Source organism: Sebastes umbrosus, chromosome 16 (assembly GCF_015220745.1).
Source record: "Sebastes umbrosus isolate fSebUmb1 chromosome 16, fSebUmb1.pri, whole genome shotgun sequence".
Taxonomy (NCBI): domain Eukaryota; kingdom Metazoa; phylum Chordata; class Actinopteri; order Perciformes; family Sebastidae; genus Sebastes; species Sebastes umbrosus.
In genome coordinates this window covers 18,270,436-18,290,159 of record NC_051284.1, presented here as the reverse complement: position 1 = coordinate 18,290,159, position 19,724 = coordinate 18,270,436, and the positions used below count along the sequence as shown (strand labels likewise).

Here is a 19,724-nt window from a genome sequence, read left to right as displayed (position 1 = left end):
AAAGTGCCAAAGTTGCACGAAAGGAGCTGTCAAGTATGGAAGTCTTTGAAGCTCAGGAAGACAACGATTGAATCTCAAAAGACTTCTCGCTTTATGCCTCAGCCACAAAAAAAATAATACTGAGAAGAAAACAAGGAGCTTTTTATCCTCAGATTTTCTCCTTGAAAGAATTTTTACAAAAGTCACATGAAAGCTTTCAGATAAGAAACTTCAACCCGGGAGTCTTTCTCATTTGAGACTGCTGCAGTATTCATGTACTTTATTTTAGTGTGATAACCAATCATTGTTGATGCCAAGAAGAGTTCAGCAAACCCCCATACACTAGGCAGAAAGTTAATGAAGCAAATATTCTTTTTAAAGTGGATAACGTTTCACATTTCCCACTTTATTATTCATTAAAAAGGAATCATGTTTCTCATCAATTTGTTCTCTAACATTTTTGTGTCAGGTGGTTGTACCACCGTGACGACAACATCATACAAATGACACATAACTTTTTCACTCTGATTATGCGCCACAATACCCAACATAAAGTCCATTTTACTGAGCTCACAGCTCTGAATGAAATGGTATTTTCTTGAAAGCCACAATGCTTCAATTGAAGCACTGGCTGAGCTACATTCTAAACAAAACATTTTTAAAAAATCAGGACTTTCTTAAGGCCATATAAAATACAGATGTTTTCACATACATTATTAACTATTCCGAGTCTGTGTTTTGTTGCCCTCAGGGGGCTATTTATTTACATTACAGTTGGATCGAGTAATGTGCCTTTAAAATACTTCTCCAAAGACGATGTCGTGGCTTAGAATAAATGTGAAACACTTCATGTTAATGTGTTTGCTGTTAACCTTTTTGCACAGGAAGACTATTGCCCTACAAATCAGTTTGTTTTTGTTCACAGCTAATGAAAAGAAACTATTACAAGTATACGGTGCCTTTGAAAAGTATTCAACCTCGCCTTTGGAGTTTTTCTTGTTTATAGCTCTACAAATTTGCACATCTATTAGTCAGCGTGTAGTATTTGGTTAAAGTCCTGCCAAATATCCATGACATTAACATTCTCCAGTACAGCTTCACATTTTCTTGTATCCTATCACAGAATGATACTCTTCACTCTCCGGTTTCAAATGTCTTCATGACATAGTTTTTACCAGGACATTGACTGTTGGATCTTCCAGATCTACTTGTCACACCACAATTACATACAAGTGATCTCACTCAATTTATTATTTAAACTTGGTGATATTTTAGGTGTCCCACAGCGCTAGGGCTGCAACTAATGATTATTTTTTCATTTTCGATTAATCTGTTGATTATTTTCTTGAATATTCGAATAGTTGTTTGGTCTGTAAAATGTCAGAAAACGGTGAAAAATAACTATCAGTGTTTCCCAAAGCACAAGATGACGTCCTCAAATGTCTTTTGTCCACAACTCAAAGATATTCAGTTTACTGTCATAGAGGAGTAAAGAAACCAGAAAATATTCACATTTAATAAGCTGGAATCAGGGAATGTTCACTGTCACACTCAAACCGATTAATCAATATAATCGAAAAATAGTTGGCGATTAATTTAATAGTTGACAACTAATCGATTTATTGTTGGCAGCTCTAATGAATACACATATTTTGTGTTTTACAGTTGCACTTAATTTAGATCTGTTTGTAGACATGTTCACTTTGTAGACAAGTTATTTTTGTGTTGATCAGTGTAAAAAAAACAAAAAGCTTACTCAATCATTTCTAATTCAAAGTTTCAAAGTTGTGAAATAATACAACCAGAACAAGTCCAAGGGGTGTGACGACTTTTTAAAAGCACTCTATTATTTTCCAAGAAGCTGACTATGTTCTCATCAAAGATGTTAAACCATTTCATCCACCAATGGTAAATGGCTGTTCACTTGTTATCTTATTGCTTAGCTTGTGTAATAGGCTCAGATTGAAGTAGATTTCTAAACAGTTGTAAACATGTAACACCTGACTAGATCAAGTAAAACAGGTTGTAACTAAATACAAACTCCCAATCCAACATAATATGACAGACTATTATTGTTTGTGTAGCTATCACGTTGAATTTTATCGTTACAATGAGGGTTGAACAGTTTGATGTAGCAGTCATAACTGGTGAGATGACAGGCTTGGCGGTCTTCGTTGCATTTGTTTTGTTTGTGTTGCTTCACAGATTTCAACATCAGGTCGGTCCGAACATTGTCCTCTCAACAATGTGTTTAACAGTAAAGGTCTATCCTGTTTTTAAGAGGCAATTTTTAATAAAATGTTGAAGGGGTTTTGGCTCTCAGTAGCCTCCATGTTTTCTATCCAGAGGTGGAATATAGTAGGTCTTGAAAGCTGCGCGGTGTGACTCATCCCGGGGCTGTAAAGAGAGGAAATACAGCCTGAATGCCAAATCAAAGCCCTTAATGAAAGCACTACCAAGGCACTTGTTTGGTTATATTAATGTAACGTTCCTCTTCTAAAACATCTGATGTGCAAAACTAACCTGACAGCTGCTTAATTCCCACAGTGCCCTTGGTAGATGTGACTTCCCTAATTGACTGAATGATTCAAAGATGTAAAAACCCTGACGTCTGTGTGTTTACCTTGGCCAACCGTGTCTGGCACTTTTTCGACGCGATGGTTGGCAGCGTGCCTCGGTGGGTGACAGTAAATGCAGGCATAGTGGAGACCGGGAAGGAGATCTGTGGTCCTGGTACGACCATGTTGATCTTGGGCAGCTCTGTAGGATGATGAGGGACGTTCCGTCGAATGAGGGGCTCTGCTACGTGCTTCAGGTTATGCTGAAGAGAGAGGAAGTATCAGATGTATTCATACTTCTTTAGGACATTTCACTTCAGTTGAGTTAAATATTGACTTACGCTTATTAAAGGGGTTTGCCTTGTGTGTCTTCCCCTCAGCTGTTTGCCAAGTCTGGCTGGGCGCCAGATGTGGTCTAAGGAGTTGTGCGTCCCACTAATCTCCAGTTCTTCCATGGTCCCAGAGACTTTCTTCTCTGCCAGTCTGGGAGAAAAAAAAAGCAAGAGCAAGCAAGAATTCTATCACAAATGACATGATATGAGTACAATATATAAAATTAAAGTCCTTTGTCTCCACAGTATGTCTTACCAACAAATCTGGCAATTTTGTTATCTAAATTTGACTTAAGGTGCTATTGATAACATTCAGCCACTAGATGTTGCATTCTCCCTCCCCTGTTCCATTGCATTTACTTCACAACAAGTCGTTGCCAGGAACTAACCGTCAATCTCAGCCATTTATCTGTTTTTTCCACTGACAACCTATAGTGATACCCAATGATACCAACGCTGTTATACTATTGGCTCACAAGCCTTTTTAGAAGTGGGAACCAAATGTCAGATATTTTCCACAGACATAAACAAAACATTCATTTTGGACCTGCCAATTCTTTTTTAAATGATTAATTCACAGTTATAATATTTTTTTTAGGAAAAGCCATACTTTGATTTGGCACTTTTCTAAAAGCTGTGGATGTATTATCATTATTATTTTTTTTTAATATTTGTCTACATACATTTTTTTATCAATAAGACCTTTAATGAGTTGCAAGGTGATGAATTGATTCATATTTGCTCAGTTTACCTGACTTCCCTAAAGTATGTGTGCCGCAGGGCTGTTTCTGCAGTGATGCGTTCATCGGGATCATAGGCGAGCATCTGGTAGAGCAGTGACAGAGCTGGAGCCGGGCAGTGAGGGAGTAACCGCGAGATACCGCTGCCTTTTTTAGGGGGGAAGTCGAAATTTACCGCTCTAGACCTGAAGAAACCATGAAAAAAAATTATATTCACAATTTGTGTGCACAGCTTCTGTAACAAAGACACACACACTCTTTAAACAACATATTTGAGGAGGATCACCTACTGCTTGAACTTTTGGAGGATACTTTCATCTGGTGTCCCCAACACATCATGGATCTTGGCAACCTGGTCCAACTCATTGGTTCCAGGGAAGAGAGGATTCAAACTGGAAACACACAGGTATCTGACTGCATCAACGAAGCTATTTACATAGCATTTGTTTGACATTTGTTTATGCCTGCTGTGGTGGCAGACGGGATCGATGAAATAGAACAAAGGAAAAACTGAATGCAGACGTTGGAAACATTGTAATTGTACATGTAATCAAGTCTGTGTATGACCTCATAAGAGTGTTCCGATCCTGTCATATTAACTCATAAACTGCTGTCCTATTTAGGTTCTACAGATGAAATGTTGTGCCCTTCCCCTGCAGAGGTACCTCATGATCTCAAAGAAGACGCAACCGACACTCCACATGTCCATCTTTAAGCCGTAGTAGCCGTCAGTGAGGAGGCACTCTGGAGCTCTGTACCAACGTGTGGAGATGTACTCTGTATGCGGGGGCTTGGAGTACACGCTCCGACACGAGCCAAAGTCGCCAAGCTTCAGACCATTTTGCTGCAATTTGCACAAAATCATTTTTTAAATGTTGTATGACAAAAATGACCACTGTTATGTTTCCATAAAGCAAATTATGATGATGATGCATCTCACTTTGATGAGTATGTTTTCTGGCTTCACATCTCTGTGAAAGATCCCACAGCTGTAAAAAAAAAAAAAAAAAAAGAGAAAACAATCGCAACATAGCTAATTATATATTTTACCATGTCATGTGAACTGAAGCTTTTTTCATAACTACCTGTGCATATGCTCAAGTGACTTGCAAAGCTGGTACATGTAGTTCTTTACTGTGCTGTCAGGCAGTGGCGTGTGTCTTCCTGTAAGGAATGAAGAACCAATATCAGCCCATAAACTAGTTCCAGTTCATCCATATAATGATTTATTATATGCTTATCATACTTGCAGACTTACCTTGTATGAACTCATAGATGTTCATCTCCATCAGCTCACAAATCAAAGACACAGTTCCAGTTTCTTTGTCGCTGAAAGATTGTGTTGGATTAATATGACATGCCACATGAAACTAGCCTGAGGCAATACAATAACCTCATAATAGACAACACTCTAGTACTCACAAAATCAGTTCATGTAGCTGGATGATATTTGCATGTGGGCTCAGTCTCTTCATTGCCTGGACTTCCCGCAGGTTGTTGGCCTGCTCCAGACTTGATGACAGAGAACAGATGACATTTAAATTGACAGGTGTAAACATATAATGTTGTTAATTGTACAGTAAAATTGCATATCTGCTTTATATGGACAACTTAACAATTTATTTTAAAGATAAGTGATGGATTGAAAGGGAACAGTTAATGTAAAAACCAGTGCACAGACAACTCACATTTCAAAGCAGACATCTATTGTTACCTCATCACTACAAGGTCAAAGGCAGAGTAAGCTGACATCTAATAGGATACTTAAGACAAAGGGGGTGTCAAGCTGCTGACTCAAGTTACAGTACAAGAGTCCATACACACATAATAGAGTATGTAAAAGAATACACCACTGATTGCCTGTGCACAGACAGCATTTTGTTGCAGAAGACAAACCTGTTAATTGTCTGCTTCATGGTTTTACAAGCGTAGTACTTCCCATCTTTCAGGCTCTGAGTTTTCACCACCTCTGAAAATGTGCCCTCCCCGATTTTCTTGATTGTTTTGTAGCCTGCACAACAATAAAAAAAAACAAAGACAAAGACTGATAAAAGGGAAAGTTTTGCATTACCATACTGGACATTAAAGCCTATGATGATTCAATTGGGATAGGAAATTGGGATTTTCTGATTCACAGCTGGAAGCCCTACATAGGGCTGCAACCAATGATTATTTTCAGTATCAATTTCTCTGCCGATTATATTCTCAATCAAATGTTTGGTGTATAAAACGTCAGGAAATAATGAAAAATCACCATCTTAATTTCCCAGAACCAAAGCTGACATATTCCAAAAATAATTCCCAAAATAAAATAAAATCTGTTTACTATCATAGAAGAGTAAGGAAAGCAGCAAATATTCATATTTTAGAGACAGGAACTATATTGTATTTTTGGATAAAAAAAAAATGTCTTTAATTTTCTATAGTTGCCTAATTGATTATTTAATAATTTGTATTATATCCAATAATTTTATAGAACTTATAATTTATATCAAATTACCAATTAAGACTGACAAAAACAAAAAGTTCGAAACAGGGCTGCAACAATTATTTTAATTATCTGCTGATTATTTTCTTGGTTAATCCAAAGAAGCACATCTTTACCAGTGATTTTCTTTTTTTATTAAAAAAATTATCAATTATCGAATTGCTGCTGTTGGTGCTTTTTTTGTACTTTGTACTTTGCACTACTAACTTTTTTACTGCCTTTTTACTAACAAGTTTTGCACTATGGAACTGTGATTCTGGAAACTTGAATTTCCCTCGGGATCAATAAAGTTACCATCTATCTATCTATCTATCTATCTATCTATCTATCTATCGATCTATCTATAATGTGTACTTTTATGTTTGGTACTTTAAAGCTGAAGTAGGCGAGATTGGAGTAGTATTGACCAAATCCTCTCTTTGTGACTGCCAGACCTCCACGCTTCCGATGTTATAACCAGGTAATGACAGGTGAGGTAGCTAGATTCAAATGTTTGGTTTATAAAACGTCAGGAAATAATAAAAAATAACCATCTTAATTTCCCTGAACCCAAGCTGACATATTCAGCCCCCCCCCCCCCCCAAATAAATAAAAATAAAATAAAATCTGTTTACTATCATAGAAGAGTAAGGAAAGCAGCAAATATTAATATTTTAGAGAGGAACTATATTGTATTTTTGGATAAAAAAAGTCTTTAAATTTCTCTAGTTTGCCTAATTGATTATTTCATAATTTGTATTATATCCAATTATTTTATAGAATTTATAATTATATTACATATAATTATATAATAAATATTTTCACCAATTAAGACTCTGACAAAAACAAAAAAATCGAAACAGGGCTGCAACAATTATTTTAATTATTGTTTATTATTTTTGATTATTTTCTTGTTTAATCCAAAGAAGCACATCATTACCAGTGCTTTTTATTTATTTATTTATTTATTCTTTTACTGGAAAATGATCAATTATTATCATTGCTGCTCAATGATCGACTGACTAATCGTCCTTGCTGCAGCTTTATCTCTTAAAGCCCACAGTTCAGTGTGAATTATTATAAGACAAACTCATCTTTGAACTCTGATGTTCATGTTTGAGGAGACAGTTATCTGAGTTTTACTGGTTTAGGTGTCCAAAAAGGATTGAGAAATGAGTTAATAACAGGTGAGGTAGGTAGTCTGACATATTTGTTAGGTTAAAACAGAAAGCAAACATAAGAAAGAAAGAAATCTTTGGAGATAGTTATAACCTAAACACCTCAACAACCAGCCTGTGTCAGACCTGTCATCATCACCATCAACTCCAGTTCACTTACAATGCATTCCTTTGTGTCTTATCCGCCGCTTTTATGTCGATTATCCATAACACGCGTATCTGGACATGAACATGCCAATGTTAGGGTTGAAATGTTGTTGTTTTTTGGTGTCAAAAGGACACGAAACTACGAAATGACAGCTGCTTAGCTTAGCCCTGCTAGCATAGCCCTGTTAGCTGACCGTCGCCTTGGTAACGGAGCACGCCTTCAACCTCCACTCTGACCTGAGGAGGAAACTGAAGCTGCATGTTTTGCCTCTCTCTCTCTGGCCTTTACAGATGAAAATACCCACATTTAAAAGCAACAAACGCAGCACAATATACCCTGCTTTGTTCCAGTCAAACCTTTTATTCCTTAAAGGCCTAGATTTTTGACGCAACGGTGTTTTTTTTCACACCTCCTTACCTTTTTTCCAGAGGTGTGTGGCGACGTCCAGCTCGGATGTGTTCTCATCATCATCACGCTGCGGATTGTTTCCTCTTTTGTTCCAATAATCCACGTTACCTGGTGTTTTGCATGCATTTCTGAGGCTTGCCCTGTTTTTCACGCCAATAAGCCAGTTTGAGTAGTGCATCATTAGTGCACTTTTTGATGCTAAAGAGCCTACCATGAGCTTAATAATAATAATAATAAGATCCAGAAACAGTCCCTGCAAGAAAGAGCACCACCGGTCACCACTGCATTCATGTCATAGCAGCATATAACGTTACCAGGCACCAGTATGCATCCTCATATAGACACTCAATGCATTCTGTTCACTCACTAGTCTAGTGGATGTTGATAAAGGCGTGGATCTGTTTATTTTAGCCCCACGTCGGCTTCCGTAGAAAGTTGTCATGTATGCACATTAGTGATGGGAATTCCGTCTCTTTTTAGTGAGGCAGATCATTTGGCTCAGTTAACCAAGAAGAGCCGGCTCTTTCGGCTCCCAAACGGCTCTTCGTTTTTACCACTTCTGCCTTTTACAATTAAACCAAATTTAGCTTTAGTTGTTTTGACCTTTGATTAGTATGTGTGCACATATATCATTTAAATTATTCAATATAATTATACCAAACCTTATAATTTCCAGAATACCGTAATTTTACATGCTGCTTCGTTTCCGACTGTCACTCATCTTGTCTGCTATTTGTGCACCGCACTCCTCTCTCTTTCTCTCCTCCTCTTCTGGTACGTGTTCACAGGGGCGTTTTTTATTGCGAGGGGACGCGACGCTTCCCAACATTGGACGCTTGGTGGGCGTGTCGCTAGACACAGGCTCTCCCCACCTGATTGGATGATAGCTTTCCCACCGTTGGCTGCTGCTCCCAGCTTTCAAACCGGAACCATTATGGATGCTCGTTTGGAAACTTTCTTCTCCTATTTCACGAAAATAGTTCACTGAGATGTGTTTCTGAAAACATTCGAGGCGAGAAATAAGCCACGCAGCTGCTGAATCTGTCTTTATTTTGCATCAACAATGTTTATTTTAAAAGATTCTCGGAAGTTTCGAGAGGCGGCGAGTCGCGTCGGACGCCCGTGATTTGCATAAAGTAGACTAGACCTCAACTTTATGCAAATTAAGAACGGGCGTTGCGACGCTCCGCCTCTCGAATCGCGACGCCACGCTACCAGAATGCATTGCGCGGCTGCTTACATAGACAATGAATGGGGAGCGTGGAAAGCAGGGAGCCTGTGGACACGTACCATTCCTCCTGCTCTGTACCTGTAGACCGCCAGCGTGCCGCGCACCCCCGCCCCTCCCTGCTTGATGGCATGATCCTTGTCTCTCATCACCTGATTGGTGGCACGGACGTCATTAACACAACATTCAGTCACAGTCAGTGCATGGAGTGCCCGTGGCGAGGAGAGGATCGTCCTATCATTCTGCCTTGAATAAATTAAAAAAAAAAACGGCTCTCGGACGAGTGCCGGCTCTTATCATTCACTTAAAAGAGCCGGCTCTTTGAACCGGCTCGTTCGTGACCTACACATCACTAGTGCACATGCGCAGTACTTCCCTGCATGTTTTCCTTTGCTGATGTAGCTCTAGACATGTGAATTTCTCAGTGTTTTCTCCTTTCTTCTTTCTAATTGTAGCCAGCTTTTCAGTCACCATGAAAACCAGATTCACCACCATGGATATCAGGGCAGTTATTGCCGAGATTAATGCCAAGTAGGTGTGAAATGTGTTATTGCCTCTCCAGCCAGGGTGGCTATAAGCTAACCAGCGTTTCAATGATTGTCTTACAAAATGTTGTTCTGCCATTCATTTGTTTGTGCTCCATTCTTCCTTCCACAGCTACATTGGCATGAGAGTAAACAACGTGTATGACATCGACACAAAGACGTATCTCATCCGTCTGCAAAAGTAAGGATAGTTTGATAAACTTGTCTTTTAAAAGTTTCACTCCAGTGGTGTTTCATATATAGCATGACGCTCTTCAGTTAAGTAGCCATATACCACCATATACATATATTACAGATAAAAACATGCATTCAAAATTATGATTATAATTCACTATAAGTAAGAAAGTATTATCACTCACATGGGATTCAAGTATCAAAATAAAAGTAGGAATTTATGCATACCTGTCACTGATATTTTATTAGCTCACCATGTGTTTTGTATGCAAAATCTGAATCTGCAAAGTATCTGTTATATGATATAATATATATGTATATTATATGATAGCTGTCAAATAAATGTGGTGTAAAAAGTACAGTATTTTCCTCTGAAATGTAGTGGAGTAGAAGTATAAAGTAGCATGAACGTAAGCATTCAAAGTACAAGAACTTGAAAGAACAAAATTGTACTTAAAGCTGCAGTGGGTAGAGTTGGAGCAAGTTATTTTGATAAAACAGTCATTATATCCTGAAAGTAGTGCATGAGACAGGTAATCTAAAAAAAAGCATGTGCCTGTCCTCCGGTGTGCTCCGGTGGTCCTAATGGCATCTGCAGGATTTCACAGACCGGAGGAAAACAACCAATCAGAGCCAAGCTGGAGCCTTGCCGTCTCTGAGCAGCTGTCAATCACTGGCATCTCCGATCAAACGGTCAAACTAAGCAGCGCTATAATGAAATATGAATCAATATTCTGTTATTGTAATGCCTATTTCTCGCCTCAAATGTTTTCAGAAACATCTTGTAGTGTACTGTTTAGCTGTAAAATGAGAACATTTGTGACCCGGCAGTCATGTTGAGATCAGTTGATGAAATACCAAGCATCGCCCACCAGCCGGAGCAAACCTTCTCATTTTACAGCTAAACCGTACACTACAAGATGTTTCTGAAAACATTTGAGGCGAGAAATAAGCATTACAGTAACAGAATATTGATTCATATTTGATCAGTGCTGCCTAGTTTGACCGTTTAATCGAAGTTCGCGAGTGATTGACAGCTGCCTCTGTTGAATGAACAGCCAATAGGAACGCTCTTTCTCTGAAATGACCTGTGATTGGCCTATGTCTCCTGTCATGGGCTAGATTTTTAAAGCCTGAAAACAGAGCTATGAGGAGGTGCAGAAATGTAGTTATCTCTTAGAACACTTGAATTACAATATGCTGAAAGGTTATTATGCAATTTTTGCCCAATGATGCCAAAACCATACTCCCCACTGCAGGTTTAAGTGCAGAACCTACTGAATGTACTTTCAGTCAGTATGTATAACTCTGTGTCATATTTTTGTCTCAGGCCTGACAGCAAAGCTATTATCCTGATTGAGTCTGGGACTCGTATTCACTCCACAGACTTTGAATGGCCCAAGAACATGATGCCTTCGGGCTTTGCAATGAAAGTAAGAACATCTTGTTTATTGAATAAGACTGAACAACTTTTTTTTCTATCATTACTGTATAATTTTAACAGCATTGTAGGCTTTTATGTTTTTCCATCCCTAAACAGATTTGATATTTATGTCAATATCCGTACAAACTTCTTATTGATTTTCCTGTATTTGTTTATTTATGTATTAGTTGTGATGAACTTTCTCCATAGTGTCGAAAACACCTGAGGTCCCGGCGGTTGACCCAGATTAAGCAGCTCGGGATTGACAGGATTGTTGACATCCAGTTTGGTTCAGATGAGGCTGCCTACCACTTGATAATTGAGCTGTATGACAGGGTGAGAAAACATTGTGAGATGCGTATATCAAACTTCTGATCATATCAGCCCTGATCCCGAATCCCATGACATTGATACCTGTGTTTGTGTTGGTCCGTCCGTATCTGTCTTCAGGGTAACGTCATTCTTGCTGATCATGAGTACACCATCCTGAACCTGCTGCGGTTTCGTACAGCAGAGGCAGAAGATGTTAAGATTGCTGTAAGAGAGCGGTACCCTGTGGAGAGCGCCCGACCTCCTGAACCTCTCATCAGTTTAGAGCGGTAATCACATCTTTACATGTGCTTGCTGAGTTTGTGAACCAGATGGACATCCATCAGAATTCAATAAACAAATATTATTCTTATAACAGTGAAAACTAATTTCTTATTGCTTTTTTTTTAATGTAGACTCACTGAAATCCTCAGCAAAGCGACGAATGGAGAGCAAGTGAAAAGGGTCCTGAACCCTCACCTTCGTAAGTAGCCAGGCAACGCCCCCAAATTGTTGAACTAAAACAGATACAGTCGAGTTTAAATGTGTTAAACTTTTTTTTTTTATCAAGTAAATGAACCATGTTTTGTGTCCTTTCCAAACACACCTCCAGCCTACGGAGCCACTCTGATAGAACACAGTCTGATAGAGGCGGGACTGCCGGGCTTTGTCAAAGTTGACAGCCAAGTTGATGCTGCCCAAGGTATAGTAGAGAAATAAAGGTTACAAGCTTATGGTTGATTGCAGTAACATATCAGTGCATGCAGTGGTTCTAGTTTAAGATTGTTTTTTTGTTATTTGTAATGTTACAATATTTGATCTGACTGCTTTTTTTCAGTTGCACCTAAAATCCTGGAAGCCCTGCAGATTGCAGAATCCTATATGGAAAAAACGGAGAACTTCAGTGGCAAAGTAAAGGATCTTTCATAAGCAGTCTTTATTTTGAGGGAAAGGTCTTTGGGATCCTGTAACAGATTTGTTATGTTCACAAACTCTGCTTTGTTAAATTCAAGGGTTACATCATTCAAAAGAGTGAGAAGAAACCAAGCTTAACTCCTGGTAAACCCAGCGAAGAACTGCTCACGTATGTTCGGTTTTGTTTTACACACAATTTGTATATATAGATACATCCTTTTTTTCAGCTGTTTTTTTTTTTATAATATGGTTAATTTATTCACATCAACAATGTCTACTTACAGATATGATGAATTCCACCCATTTCCCTTTGCCCAGCATGCAAAGAGCCCCTGTTTGGAGTTTGATACTTTTGACAAGGTAAATATTGGGATGGCTGCTCAATTGGTTTTATTACTTGATGCATAGGAAAGAATATTGATCCTTTCTCCTTTACAATGTGATATGAATCCAATGTGATCCTCTCACTCAGGCGGTGGATGAGTTCTTTTCTAAGATGGAGAGTCAGAGGATTGACATGAAGGCCTTGCAGCAGGAGAAACAGGCTATGAAGAAGTTGGAAAATGTTAAGAAGGACCACGTGCAGAGACTGGAGGCCTTACACCAAGCACAGGTCAGCACTACTGCCTATTGCGCACGTGCTCCGAGCGGGCACTGCACTAGTTGCTGAAATACAAGAAACCTTGTCTCGTGTGTTGCAGGAAGTGGACAGAATAAAGGGCGAACTGGTGGAGATGAACCTGCCTGTGGTAGAAAGGGCGCTGCAGGTGGTACGCAGTGCACTGGCGAATCAGGTGGACTGGACTGAGATCGGCGTTATCGTCAAAGAGGCCCAAGCTGCTGGAGACCCGGTGGCCTGCGCCATCAAGGAGCTGAAGCTGCAGACAAACCACATCACCATGCTGTTAAAGTGAGACCATCTGATACAGAACAGACCACCACAGACGCTCTGCTTATTCTTACTCCATTTGGCTCATGTGGTGTCTTTTTCCCCTCTAGGAATCCATATATTTCTGAGGAAGACCAGGAAGAGGAAGAGAAACAGGATGTGGTGGAGGAGAAAGGGAAGAAAAACAAAAATAAAGACAAAGGACAGAACAAGAAGGTGCAAAGGAACAAGCCCACGTTAGTGGATGTGGATCTTGGCCTGTCGGCTTACGCCAATGCCAAAAAGTGGGTTTACATGTAATCCTTTAGACATAGAATTGAGAATCATGTGGTGTTTGTTTTTACAGCTGATGGATCTTGTCATTGTGCTTTTTTTTTTAGGTTCTATGACTTCAAACGCAGTGCTGAAAAGAAGGAACATAAAACCATTGAAGCAGCAGATAAGGTAAAAAAGTGTAAGCATTTGTCCATATGCAAACTCAGGATTTATTGCAGTTTAAAGGTTATGGTGAGAAATGATTGTATGATCATCAGCAAGGAACGTCTTTAACATCAAAGCAAGGCCTGTTTTTGTGTTTTCTAAGGAACATTGTTCACAACCACTTGCAATTTATTGACACAAGACAGCTTTGCAGTTCAGTCGTCATGCTTTTGTATACTGTTAAATGTTCTTCTATTTTCATGTCATTCAAGGCTATGAAATCTGCAGAGAAGAAAACACAGAAAACACTGAAAGAAGTTCAGACTGTGACCACCATCCAGAAGGCCAGGAAAGTCTACTGGTAAGACACACATCACCATATTTGATATATACATCTTATATACATATTCAGACTTTGATGCAGTATTTTTATATGTGTACATTTCATTCTCTCAACCATTTCTCCCCTTCTGGCAGGTTTGAGAAGTTCTTGTGGTTCATCAGCTCAGAGAATTATCTCGTCATCGCAGGAAGGGATCAGCAGCAGAACGAGATGATTGTCAAACGCTACCTCCGGGCAGGTAATGAATGAACTTCTACACACACTCTTACCTGTTAAAAAGTAAGTACCTTCAACATGGAGCTGGTTTATCCCCTCACTTGTGCCTTTTCTTTGTCAGGTGATGTCTATGTTCATGCTGACCTCCATGGAGCGACTAGCGGTGTCATCAAAAACCCCTCAGGTAAACCTGTTGTTTTCCATCCGCTATTTGACCCAATGTTTTCACTTTATTGACATACTTGATGTTACTTTTTCCACTCATTTTGTACGTGTCTCTGCCTCTCCCATCTTCCTGGTCCAGGTAACCCCATCCCTCCTCGTACCCTGACAGAAGCTGGCACTATGTCTGTGTGCTACAGTGCTGCTTGGGATGCCAAGATCATCACCAGTGCTTGGTGGGTTCATCATCATCAGGTGAGTCATCAATATCGTGCAACTAAATTCACTATATATATATATATTTGTATCGGTCACATACTGAATACTGATGCAATTTTACATATACTGTATATAAAATACTAGAAATATAATAGAAATGTTGGCATTATTTATTATTAATTAGCGGTGTTATGTCTATTATTTGTGTTCAGGTGTCTAAGACAGCTCCCACTGGAGAGTACCTGACCACTGGAAGTTTCATGATCAGAGGTATGACACACTAAAATCTGAGGTGTAATACATGTGTTAAGGCAGCGGTGCAAAATATGAGATTGCCAATGATGATGTCTAACAGAGGACCTAACATTTAACATATTCCTCTCCAGGAAAGAAGAACTTTCTGCCACCTTCTTACTTGATTATGGGCTTTGGATTCCTCTTCAAGGTAAATACCATTATGAGCCGTGAGTGCATGTTTAACTCTTTGTCTTTAAAACAATTCCGTTTCACGCTCGTCTCTGTGCAGGTCGATGAGCAGAGCGTGTTTCGGCACCGAGGGGAGAGAAAGGTGAAGACAGTAGAGGAGGACATAGAGGACGTCTCATCCAGAACTGCCGAGCTGTTGGAGGAGGGAGAGGAGCTGATAGGTAGCGGATATTAAATGATTGTAGTTGTTTGCATACACAGTAAATTAAGTCAGTCAGGTGTTGTAACTGATTCTGTTTTCTTTGCAGGTGATGACAGCAGCAATGAAGATCAGAGTGAGGAAATGGCAGGAGGAGACGGAGAGATGGAAAAGAAGATTAAAAAGAGGGCTGAGGGTGATGGCGGTGCGAGTGGAGAACTGGCCGCTGTTCCTGAGGAGGACAACATGGAGGAAGAGGAGGATGGAGAGGAAGACAGCAGTGAGGAAAAGGAGGTGAAGAATGAAGAAAGTGAAGAATTCAGCTTTCCGGATACGACCATTTCCCTGTCGCATTTACAGCCCAGCAGGTAATGTTAACAGTACAATGCTAACAGTGTGAGAATGGAAATGGCTCTACACACTTAATGGTTCTGGCGTTGCACGTGACAATGAATGTTACTTAATGAAAGTGTCTCTCCGTATTTCTAGGAATACTCAGAACCCTGGTTTCAAAAAGGAAGTGACCACTCTGGTAATTACTCGCCATCTTTCATCGCGTTTCATCTAAGTGAAATCATAAAAGTATAACACTTCATACTCATGTTGAACCATTCATTTCTCTTCAGGTTGAGGTAGACTCACAGGGGAGGAAACACATGACTGCCAAGAAGAGAAGGTGAATGATTGAATAAAATACAACAACTTACAGTTAACATGTACTTCTTCCTGTTAAGCCCATACCACAAACATAAGAGGCTTTCAGGTGCTTTATTTTATGTCGTCCAGTCGCTGATTTAAGTTTTTTTTTTGTCTTTGCCACTAGAGAAGACAAGAAGAAGAAGCAGAAACAGGAAGGTTGCGACACTGAGGAGAAGACTGAGGAAAAGACTGAGGAAAAGACTGTGGAGAAGACTACGGAGAAGACTGCGGAGAAGACTGTGAAGAAGACTGAGGAGAAGACTGAGACTTCGTCCGCTGGAGCAGCAGTCAATCAGGGATCCAAAGGTGGAGGAGGCCCCTCCCAGCCACAACCGAAGAGAGGCCAAAGGGTAAGAAGAGGAGTTTGATAAGATAAGGCGTTCTGTTGTCAGGACCAAATCTAAAACAAAGTAGTACTACCTTCAACAATACATGGTCCTTTTTAAATTTACAAATCTTTCCAAAGGAGGTACAATTTCGAAGAGAAAAATAAAATCTAAGACTAAAACATACACAAAAAAGGAATAAAACAAGAACCATCGTAAATGTACAAGGGATAAGGAGGCAAACGGCAGTATAATTATTAAAAGCATGAGTAGGGACATGTTTTTCTATAATCTGCAGCTAATAGGAGGCTATCATTTTGATCACAAAATGATGTAAACAATTACATTTTGTAACGAAATATCAGAATTATTTAAGATAACATCTCGGATAAAGTCGAGTTTTTATAAACAATAACTTTTGTTACATGTCATAGTGGGTTTATTTGAGGGATCAGTCTTGAACCTTCACTGATCCAGTACTTCAATCTGTGTTGTTTCTGTGTGTATTTCTTTCCTGTTGTCACCGCAGAACAAGTTGAAGAAGATCAAAGAGAAGTACAAAGACCAGGATGAAGAAGACAGGGAGCTGATGATGCAGCTGCTCGGGGTGAGGACGAATAAAAACGACCCTCAACAAACACACAGTCGTTACTATGTTCTGTACAGTGACATTGCCGTCACGTCATCTGCAAAATTTTTAGTTGTAACTTCAACTCAGGTCTCCACAGTTGTCATGTGCGCATTCCTTGAGACCGACACAATAAATAACAGCACAACCACTTTTCTTCTGTAGTCGGCTGGTTCCGCTAAGGAAGAGAAGGATAAGGGGAAGAAAGGAAAGAAGGGGAAGGGGAGAGACGAGCCCGTCAGGAAGCCAGCCCCTCAGAAACAACCCCAGAAACCTCGTAATGTGGAGGCTGCAGCCAAAAAACCCGAGCAGACAGTAGGAGGGGAAGGTGAAGAGGAGAGACAGCCAGGAGAGGAGGGAGGTCCTGTTGAACAGGAGGACAAGGTATGTGACACAATGAAGATCCAGTACCAGTGTCTGAAATGTACCATTTGTCTGGTGATGATAACACATTTTCCTAGATATTTTGAACAACCCTGTATTGTAAATGTTTTCCTCTCTCTCAGGAAGATGATGTGGACCCGGACAACCCCGGAGCAGAGGTGGGTTCTTGATGTAAACTTTTAACTGTGGATTAATAGGCTCATTCTAAGCTAACAAAAACACAACGATTCTTAGTTTCAGGTGATTATACAGTAATGAAAACATTGTTATTATTATTATATTCCATTTCTGCTAATAGATCCCCCAAAATACTACACACTGGACCTTTAACCCACCAGTAAGTTTACTACTGCATTAGTCTAACTTTAGTTTTCCTTTGTGCTGCCTCAGGAAGCAGAGAATCTGCTCACCTCGCTGTCGGGACAGCCTCATCCTGAAGACGTGCTGCTGTTTGCTGTGCCAGTCTGTGCTCCATACACCGCCCTTTCCAATTACAAGTATGTGCAATTGACCTTTCTGTGTGTAAGAGACAAAGTGAAGCTTGCAGGGGCTAAATGAGTCATTTGTTTTCCACAGACACAAGGTGAAACTGACACCAGGTGCTCAGAAGAAAGGAAAAGGTAAGAATAGTGATCCATTATAATATTCAGAAAACCGTTGCTGAATATTTTTACAGTGAAAATTATTTGTAGAATTGATTGTTATTTTTTGTTCATACCAGCTGCACGCACTGCAGTTTTAAGCTTTGTGAAAGCGAGAGATGCCTCAACCAGAGAGAAAGACCTGTTCCGCAGTGTCAAGGTAAAGAAGTTAACAGCATTTTTTTTACATTTTTATGACATACAGTACTATACCATGACGTTTTTGTGTTTTATCATACTATACTATGACTTTTTTAATGATTATTTTCTGACAGGGTAAAACATGAATGCTGTGACGTACTATAATAGGACTTTTTATGGCATTGATCGACATGATATACTGTGACTTTTTTCGACATACTATACTATGACTTTTTTCATTTCATCAAAGTCATAGTATAGGATGATGAAAAGTCGAAAAAAAAAGTCATAGCATAGTATATCAAAATAAGTCATGGCGTAGTATGTCGGAAAAAAAGCCATAGTATAGTATGTCGAGAAAAGTCCTAAAAAAGTCATAGTACAGTATGTCGAAATAAAAGTCATGGTGTAGTATGTCGACAAAAAGTTAATAAAAGTCGTAGAATAGTGTGTAAAAAAAAAAAAGCCATATTATAGTACGTTGACAAAAAGTAATATGCAGTGTGTCAAAAAAAATTTGGGGGTTTGAGTTAATCGGTAAAAAGTAAACCTAAATTCTATTAAGTATTAACAATAATTTGTAGAGCTGACATGATCGGATGATTTACAGTTAGAAAAATAATCTGCACTCTTGAATGACTTGAATTATTATTTATCAAGGAAAAATGCCAAACATTCAATTTCCAGCTTATTAAATGTAAGGATTTGTTACTCTTCTGTGTGATTGTAAATGGAATATCTTTGGGATTTGGAAAAAATAAGGACTTTGAAGTCACCTTGGGCTCTGAGAAGTTATCTTGGTCTGTTTTTTGTTTTTTTTATATATACTGTTTTCTGAGAATTTATAGACTAAACAAAATGTTTTTAAAGTTATTTACAGATTAATCTGCAATCAATCATCATTAGTTGCAGCCCGTATCACAGGGCAGTTTGTTTTTCTTGATGTTACGATTAAAACTGTATTCCCTCTAATATCATCCTTTGTTGCAGGATACGGATCTATCCAGAAACATGCCAGGAAAAGTTAAAGTGTCTGCTCCAAACCTCCTGGCTGCAAAGAAGAAATGAGAGTTGGGTGAACACAGACCTTTGAGACTGCAGACTTAATCTACGTTTAAAGGAGTGTTACAAGATCTGAGGCCTGTACTACAAAGTGAGTTCAACATACCCATGGTATCCTCGTTATCTGGCTTAACTAACTCTAACAACCGCGATCCCGCTAAACGGTTATCACACAGAAGTCTACTATCAGCAGAGCGGCATATTTTACAAACAAGGAGCAAACTATAATATTAGACAAATACGAAAAAGTTAAACACATAATCCAATACTAATAAGTAACACAGTTGAAGCTGCCAAATACAGGGAGGACAGCTGGCAAAAGAAAAAAATGACAATGTGTGAATGTGTAAATTAACAGATTTATTAATTTAACGCAATACTCAAAAGTCAGATATAGCCGGCTAGATGAGGCAGTGATATTATAAAAAGCTTTCAGAATATAATGGGTGTATAAATTACACTTCATTATGACCTTTGACAAGGATGTGGCACGCAGGACTGTGTCAGCCTTCTATCAGCTGCGTCTCTGACTCCGGCAGTGTGAAACGGATTTCAGACCAAGTAA

General features: G+C 39.2%; 2 protein-coding genes across 7 annotated transcripts; one reads left to right on the top strand and one right to left on the bottom strand.

Annotated features, from left to right (window-relative positions):
- Positions 1–267: 267 nt before the first annotated feature.
- LOC119474387 (MAPK/MAK/MRK overlapping kinase-like) lies at positions 268–8,222 on the bottom strand. Of its 6 annotated transcripts, XM_037746400.1 has the most exons (14): positions 8,178–8,222; positions 7,820–8,063; positions 5,506–5,620; positions 5,298–5,330; positions 5,032–5,121; positions 4,868–4,938; positions 4,695–4,773; positions 4,550–4,598; positions 4,275–4,453; positions 3,900–4,001; positions 3,621–3,794; positions 2,879–3,020; positions 2,603–2,800; positions 268–2,376 (listed from the first exon to the last, which is right to left on the bottom strand). In XM_037746400.1, exons 2-14 carry the CDS (start codon positions 8,022–8,024, stop codon positions 2,299–2,301), a joined length of 1,515 nt encoding a protein of 504 aa, XP_037602328.1. In that variant the 5' UTR covers positions 8,025–8,063; positions 8,178–8,222; the 3' UTR covers positions 268–2,298. The 6 variants fall into 6 exon arrangements, with proteins under 6 accessions (XP_037602328.1, XP_037602327.1, XP_037602330.1 ...); XM_037746399.1 differs by lacking the exon at positions 8,178–8,222 and having other exon boundaries at positions 7,820–8,168; XM_037746402.1 differs by lacking the exons at positions 7,820–8,063; positions 8,178–8,222 and adding an exon at positions 7,415–7,594.
- A 1,164-nt stretch (positions 8,223–9,386) lies between these two features.
- On the top strand, positions 9,387–19,494 carry LOC119504504 (nuclear export mediator factor Nemf-like). The gene is made up of 32 exons (XM_037796660.1): positions 9,387–9,569; positions 9,696–9,764; positions 11,088–11,190; positions 11,391–11,516; positions 11,631–11,779; positions 11,906–11,973; positions 12,103–12,192; positions 12,328–12,401; positions 12,503–12,573; positions 12,689–12,764; positions 12,877–13,017; positions 13,106–13,314; positions 13,404–13,577; positions 13,674–13,737; positions 13,986–14,074; positions 14,191–14,294; positions 14,394–14,456; positions 14,577–14,689; positions 14,866–14,923; positions 15,040–15,098; positions 15,180–15,300; positions 15,388–15,646; positions 15,768–15,810; positions 15,905–15,954; positions 16,102–16,327; positions 16,833–16,910; positions 17,097–17,315; positions 17,438–17,473; positions 17,706–17,812; positions 17,892–17,935; positions 18,037–18,116; positions 19,088–19,494. The coding sequence occupies exons 1-32, from the start codon at positions 9,511–9,513 to the stop codon at positions 19,163–19,165; spliced, it is 3,300 nt and encodes a 1,099-aa protein (XP_037652588.1). The 5' UTR covers positions 9,387–9,510; the 3' UTR covers positions 19,166–19,494.
- Positions 19,495–19,724: the final 230 nt, after the last annotated feature.

Coding starts and splice junctions, on each gene's coding strand:
- LOC119504504 (XM_037796660.1), top strand. CDS start 9,511: ATGAAAACCAGATTCACCACCATGGATATCAGGGCAGTTATTGCCGAG. Junction 9,570..9,695: donor ATTGCCGAGATTAATGCCAA/GTAGGTGTGAAA, acceptor TTCCTTCCACAG/CTACATTGGCATGAGAGTAA. Junction 12,402..12,502: donor CGGAGAACTTCAGTGGCAAA/GTAAAGGATCTT, acceptor GTTAAATTCAAG/GGTTACATCATTCAAAAGAG.
- LOC119474387 (XM_037746400.1), bottom strand. CDS start 8,024: ATGGTAGGCTCTTTAGCATCAAAAAGTGCACTAATGATGCACTACTCA. Junction 4,774..4,867: donor CATCTATGAGTTCATACAAG/GTAAGTCTGCAA, acceptor CATTCCTTACAG/GAAGACACACGCCACTGCCT. Junction 2,377..2,602: donor GCCAGACACGGTTGGCCAAG/GTAAACACACAG, acceptor CTCTCTTTACAG/CCCCGGGATGAGTCACACCG.